The 6,616-nt window shown below is 42.2% G+C and overlaps 1 protein-coding gene across 1 annotated transcript in view; it reads left to right on the top strand.

Annotated features, from left to right (window-relative positions):
- si:dkey-70p6.1 (uncharacterized protein LOC570575 homolog) overlaps positions 1 to 6,616 on the top strand; it is a 16,543-nt gene that overhangs the window by 3,715 nt on the left and 6,212 nt on the right. The window contains exons 2-5 of the mRNA XM_034877471.1: positions 4,184 to 4,411; positions 4,951 to 5,008; positions 5,175 to 5,253; positions 6,533 to 6,615. Coding sequence (XP_034733362.1) covers positions 4,278 to 4,411; positions 4,951 to 5,008; positions 5,175 to 5,253; positions 6,533 to 6,615 — 354 coding nt within the window. The 5' untranslated portion in view covers positions 4,184 to 4,277. The remainder of the gene's footprint in view (positions 1 to 4,183; positions 4,412 to 4,950; positions 5,009 to 5,174; positions 5,254 to 6,532; position 6,616) is intronic.

Genomic DNA, 6,616 nt, shown 5'->3' with positions numbered 1-6,616 from the left:
CACCTGCCACAGGACTCCCACGCACGTCTTCCTCCCCTCCTCCCTCTCTCTCTCTCTCTCTCTCTCTCTCTCTCCTTTCTTTTCCTCCATACCTACACATTTCCCCTTTCTTCTCTCTCATTACCCTCTCCATCTCCAGTCCTCGGCTCTGTTGTCAAATCTGCACAGATATAATTACACTGACACAACTGTGAATTAAACGGGCATTGCCTCACAGGTCTCTTGACATCCAGAATAATGGTCCAGACTCACTCAGGAAGGGTTCTGTTGGAGGTGGTGGATGAGTTGGTGACATTCAAAGCAGGTCCGTGAAATCTGCGACATGTTTGCTGACTGCTGTTAAAATACCCAAAGAGTTATGACAGATTTGCTGGGAAAACCTGTTTGCTGCTCCTTAGACATGTTCAAAGAACAATGCTGGATATGTGGTGTTGTAAAATATGGCTTAAATTGTGTTAATATGAATTAATGGGTTCATTTGAACCAGGAAACCATGCAGTTGTGGTCAGATTGTCCCGAACTTACAATGAAAACTACAAGCACCGTGCAAAGGAGCCACCGAGACATCTGCGTATGAAATTTGGTGCAAATTGGATTTCACGCTGAGAGCAGTTTGGTTAGTGGCTGGATCGCCTCAAAGAAATGCAAATTACCCCCAAATCTGCACAACTTCTGCAGATCCTGATACCCGTTTGTCCTGTCTCTGCAGATCCAGATGGAAAATCAGTCAAAGAATATGCTCTGGATACTTTGGGAGAAAAGAAGAAACATTCACAAAGAAGAAAATAAAAGATGAGGGGGGAAAATCCACATAGATAAACCTTCAACATGAGGCGGTGCAGATTCCTCTGCTGACCACTGATATACAGACCCCCCCCCCCCTACTGAGTGCGTTTAAGTCTAACTGGAATTACACTGAAGTGGTTTTGCTGCTACAGCACACATCTCTGCTCTGTAAATCCCTTGTGCCTTGTCAGAAACTAAAAGAGAAAAAAATGATATATATTTTTTCACGATGGCACCCTCTAATTTTGCATAAATTCAACAGTGCGTTGCACCCCCCTCCGCAGTTAGGCTTCAACACACGAGCCACAGACTCTGAACAACAACCCACATTAGCTTTCCTGCTACATTCTTGTTTATATAGAAACATATCACTTACATTGGAAGTGTAACCTCATCCTTAGCAACCACACAGACATTCACTGAGGGAAAGCACGCTGCGGATGTCAGTTAGCAGGCTGCATAGCATAAGCTGTACAGCCGCAGCACATTTAACAACATGTAGCCTAAACATACCTGCAAATGTCCCCGCTGCTTGATTCGATGCTGATCCTGCATATGCAAGCTGCTGTCAGTCAAACACAGACACGCCCCCCCCCCTCAACCAGGTAGGAATGGCTGTGGCCTAAATCAGCAGACCTACACTCAAGGAATAGGTGGATAAAAACATCAAAGTGTGCAACAATCTGACTGATTAGTATTCTTTCAGTGTCAATGTATTGGCCTACAGTATGTTGGACATGGAGCTACAATATAATGAACTCCAAAGCAGGACTGACTTAATTTCCCTTAAAGCACCACTGGCATGGCTGTGGCTGCTTAGAGTTGTCACTCAGTCGAAACAGTAAAAATGTATTTAAAAAAAGTTGTTTTCTTCAGTGGGTCCAGAGATGATATGTCACATGATGTGCGAGAAGTTTAGAAAATTAAAGCCAGTGGAAAAAATGTGAATTGTTGGTATGTGTGCCAGGTTGAGCAGGCAGATCTGTTGGCCACAGATCATTTGCAGGCGGTCTTGGCGAATGTGGTGGTGAGACAGACTGAAGGCTTTTTCTTCTGTGGAAGATGGCACACAAAACACACTGTCACCCTGAACTTTTTTCTTTCAATAATCAGACCCCACGGAGTCTTTTATGATGACATTTATATGGCTCCACTTGGGTGACAGAAAATGGACTAGATAACAAAAGTAGGATTTGCTTAACTGGCGCGGGTTTGGCCTACAGTAAATCAGCAGACCTGGCTGCACCCAAGGAACATATGCATGAAACGTAAATGGCTGGTTGATTCATACATCTTTGTGCAATTTTAATGGATGAGATCTATATATAAAGCATAATGAACCCCAAATTAAGTTTACCCAAATAACAAGGTTCTGAACCCATGATTATAGTGAAGGAGAGCGTACCAGAAATTCATGCTTGGTTTGCCTGAATCCTCATTAGCTCTCACTCACTTCACTGATCTCTACTGCAGCGCTAAGGCTAAAGCTATCTGAGCTGCAAAAAGACTGCAACAGTTTTGAGGTGTCCAAGGCTTTGGTTAACCTTCAGAGAAGATACACATGCTGCACCAGAAAGAAATTATTACAATAATTTGGACCGTGGGGATTACATTCTGCCTGGAATTAAAGGATCTATGTGGAATCTTATACTAAAACAAGTGTCAGATTTGATCATTAGCGAGGAAGTTTCATCATGGAGGGGGGTTTTTTTGGAAGAAAATCTGTTGTTTAAGCTGAATAAATGCACGTAAGACATTTGGACGGACGTGTTAAGACAGTTTAGTATCATCATCCCAACAACAACAAGACTCTGGGTGAAACAAAGCGGCATGTTTACCTCGGTCTGTCTTGTTGTCGCTGATGGACAAGTGACAAATAAACACACATGAAGACACACTGTCACAGTAGACAGATGGTATGATTTGACTGAGATTAAAAACAGGCTTGTTGTGTGGTCTTTTCGTTATGCTCCGTGTTTTCAGCTTTTTTTCTTTTTTTGTTATTGTTTATTTGAAACATATTTCCCTGCCAAATGTGAAATGATCTGGCGAGAAGCGAGGAGTAGAGGAGACAAAAAAAAAAAGACGTTTCTGTCTGCTCGCTCGTCTCCTTCGGCGCTTCCGGTTACTCTGCCTGCTGGCATGTTCAGCTTTGGCTGGGACTCATCGTACCTTCTCAATATTTATGTTTGCTCTTGTTTGAATGCTTCAAACCACGGGAAGTGTGTATTTACACGTGCATAGCAGCAGCTACATGCAAACGGAGATTCATAGCGTTCAGATACATATTTCTTAGTGTTAAATGTAGAATTGTTGGATTACTTTCTAGCTCACATTTATGCTTTGCAGACCCAAATACTTGGTGAGCAGGTATGCTGCTGATGTCTATGCAAGTGTGACACAGATCTCGGTAATCCCTCCAACAAGGTAAAGCACAAGCACATGCCGGAGGCGTAATGTCTGTTTCAGCGCTGGATGAGAATTCTCACTTTCCCTCTTACGGTACTGATATCTGGGAAGGATATCGGGAAATGACGGCGGAGACTTCAGCAGATGACGAGTCCGAGGATTTCAGGTTAACAGCTGTCTGAAAATCTCTGAAAAACGCCATTTTTTGAAATTCAATGAATGGGCGTACCATTCAGTTTAGCAAATTTACCAACTAGATCATGTCTCTATCATTCTTTTTTTACTCCTTCCCCACAAAAACAGTTCTTTTACAGATAACCACAGAAGGGAGCAAATGTATATTCAAAAGATAATGAATATTTACTCACCCTTTGCTGGATCTGCACGGGTTTCGTGATGCCAAATGATATTTGGGATGGATGTCGGGAAATGATGGCGGAGACTCCAACAGATGACAAGTCCGATGATTTGTCTGCATAAGGGTGACTGCTGAACATCAGAATAGAATAACTTTTTCTTTTCTTCTTGTCCTCACACAATTCAGTCTGTCTATTTCTGTGGGGTAATATTAAGACACTTCTAATAGATTTACACATTCCAGTATATTCTAAACTGTGGGATAGGGTTACCTCGAAGAAACCCTTCCGTGGAAGACCCTTAGAACAGATGAAATACATTTGAAAACCTACATTTTTAAATATTCCACTTATCTGATACAATACAACTTTTTAGTCAGTTTAAATTCATTTTGCGTCCCAGAGCAGCTCTGCTGAAAACAAAAATAAAAGCAAAACACACATTTAGGCGACAATTACACATATAGTACAAAGATGACAAACATGGTTGATGATATCCTCGGATCTAACTGCTTCTTCCCTTCACTGGGAATATTTGACTCCGGCTTCTGGTGCTTTGTTGCCCTACGAAAGTTTTTTTAAAGGTTAGATCGTTTTGTAATTAAGCACCACTCTGTGCCTTCTCGCTGCAGATCCCAGTGAGGCCGTGGTACTTTCCTGCGTGGATGAGTTGTAAGGGTGCGAGTGTGAGTGTGTGTGAGAGCAAGTGAGCGTCAGCGCTCCCACATGGCCTCCATGCAGGACGGGCTTAACTTCACGGCTCCTCCCTACGGCAAGGTCCTGCTGCTGGGTGCTATCGCTGCTGCCTCAGCCTTCGTGGTCACCATCCTCATTGTGGTGCTCTGCGTGGGCTGCCAGAGGTGAGGCGCGCACACACACCCACACACCCACACACACGCACACACGCTCATTTACACATGCATGTACCAATAGTGGAAGAGGTACTCAGATCCTAAAAAGTATCAATATAGTGTAACAATACTGTTACAAGTAAAAGTCCTGCATTCAAAATCTTAATCAAGTAAAAGTACAAAAGTATCAGTATTTGTATTAATAATTTGAATTTTCAAAGTAACTAAAGCTATCAATTAAATGCATTGAAGTAAAAAGTGCAATATTTGCCTCTTGGAGTAGAAGTAAGAAGTATCTTAAAATGGAAATACTACAGTAAAGTACCTCAAATTTGTACTTTAGTGCAGTTCTTGAGCAAAACTACCACCATTGGCACGCACATGCACACACACACACACACACGATGACTCAGACACACATGGACAGTGACTCAAACTCGCATGCCCGCACACACGCAAACACTCACGCACACACACACACGCACACACACAGTCCATCTCTGTACTAAGTGTCAACCCGTGTGACAGAGCGGTTGTGTTTACCACAGGAAGGGGAAGACACACAATGTTCCCGGCGAGGGTGGAAAACACCGTCTCATGGACATGGTAGGTATCACACACACACTCCTCCGTTTCTTTGTGTTGCAGCAGAGGTTGCTAAAGGACATTAATTCACCAGGGCTCAATATCACTCAGAGGACAGCCCTTCAGTCTTAATGAGTTGTTAACTGGCCTTCTGTGTGTGTGTGTGTGTGTGTGTGTGTGTTGTCAGGGTATACTCAGGCAGTCTAAGCTGCGCTCCATCAGTAAATCAGACACTGAGATGAACAAGATGAACTGCAATGGCAAAAGTGAGTACATCTTTCACATCCAGATCCTGACCTGTGCTGTGCTGTATCTCTCTGCTGTCTGCTAAAAAAAAAACTCCTTAATGAAATAAAACCGGCCGGTCATGTTTTGAGCTGCATGACAAAGCACGTTTTGCAGCATCAAAAGGGAAATCTTGAAGAATTGAAGTTTTTCCTCAACCACAGAGTACTCAGATCCTTTACAACTAAAAGTAGTACACCACAGTCTAAAAATACTCCATTACAGGTTAAATTCCTGCATTGATAATGTTAAAAGAACAGAAGTATTATTATTAAAAAATGTGCTTACAGTATCAAAAGTAAAAGTACCTTGTATACAGAATGGCTCATTTGAAATATGTAATTATTCATTTTAATCATTTTTAACATGTAAGGACCAATTTGGAGCATGTTTTAGATACTTTGTATACAACTGGGTAGAATACTGTTATAAATTACTGCATCATACTGCATCAAATTGTCAAATGACGTTAGAGTTATAAGTACAATATTTCCCTCTGAAATGTAGTGGAGTAGAAGTATCAAGTGACATAAAATAGAAAATACTCAGATAAGGTACACGTTTTTGTCAAAATTGTACAGGACTTGAGTAAAAGTATCATTTTCCCAATTATTTTAAAGCATGAAAATCATAATCAGTGGAGATACAAGGTTTTTACCCAACAGGATCACTATACTCTGAATTGGCAAAAACAGAAAATGAATCGGAAAATTAAGCAGCCGATAAATGACAATTAACCCTAGCGTGTTCGGATTTGGCTCGTCCTCATAATAAATGGAAATAATGAAAATAAACGCTTAACATTCGCGTGATGTCACCGCACACTTTCCTCCACGTGCTCCGTGTCTGATTAAATTCACGTAAAACCACAAATGCAATTTACCCCTAAAACAGAATTCACATTAGCTTCCCAACTCAGCCTTAGTCCACTGGACTTATCAAGCTTGAGTCATGGACATGCCTCTCTTTCTCTCTCAAAGACAGAAATCAGAGCGCCAAGACAAGGCCTGGAACTGACAGTCAACAGGGAACTGTGTGTGTGGGCACTGCGACAGTAGCCTGAGAGGGTTTGAAGAGATATACTGGAAGCATATGTCATGTTTCCACTGCAGTGGAATTAAGTCAATTTGGCCGCGTTTTCTCAAAACATCTACGTCAGTTCCCAGTTAATGTCAGCTCCAGATTTTTCTCTCTAGTAGCATCTAACAAGAAAGGTACGGACCTTCTGCTGCAGGTCTAACTCTGGCCTTCCTTCTCAAGGCAGGCAGCTTCCCCAGATCCCCTCCGGGACTGGAGAGGAGGGCGAGCACACTTACTCCGAAGTGGGCCGAAGCTCTTCCACCA

Source organism: Etheostoma cragini, chromosome 7 (genome assembly GCF_013103735.1).
Source record: "Etheostoma cragini isolate CJK2018 chromosome 7, CSU_Ecrag_1.0, whole genome shotgun sequence".
Taxonomy (NCBI): Eukaryota; Metazoa; Chordata; class Actinopteri; order Perciformes; family Percidae; genus Etheostoma; species Etheostoma cragini.
Note: the sequence above shows the minus strand (reverse complement) of the source record. Positions and strands in the feature narration are given on the sequence as shown.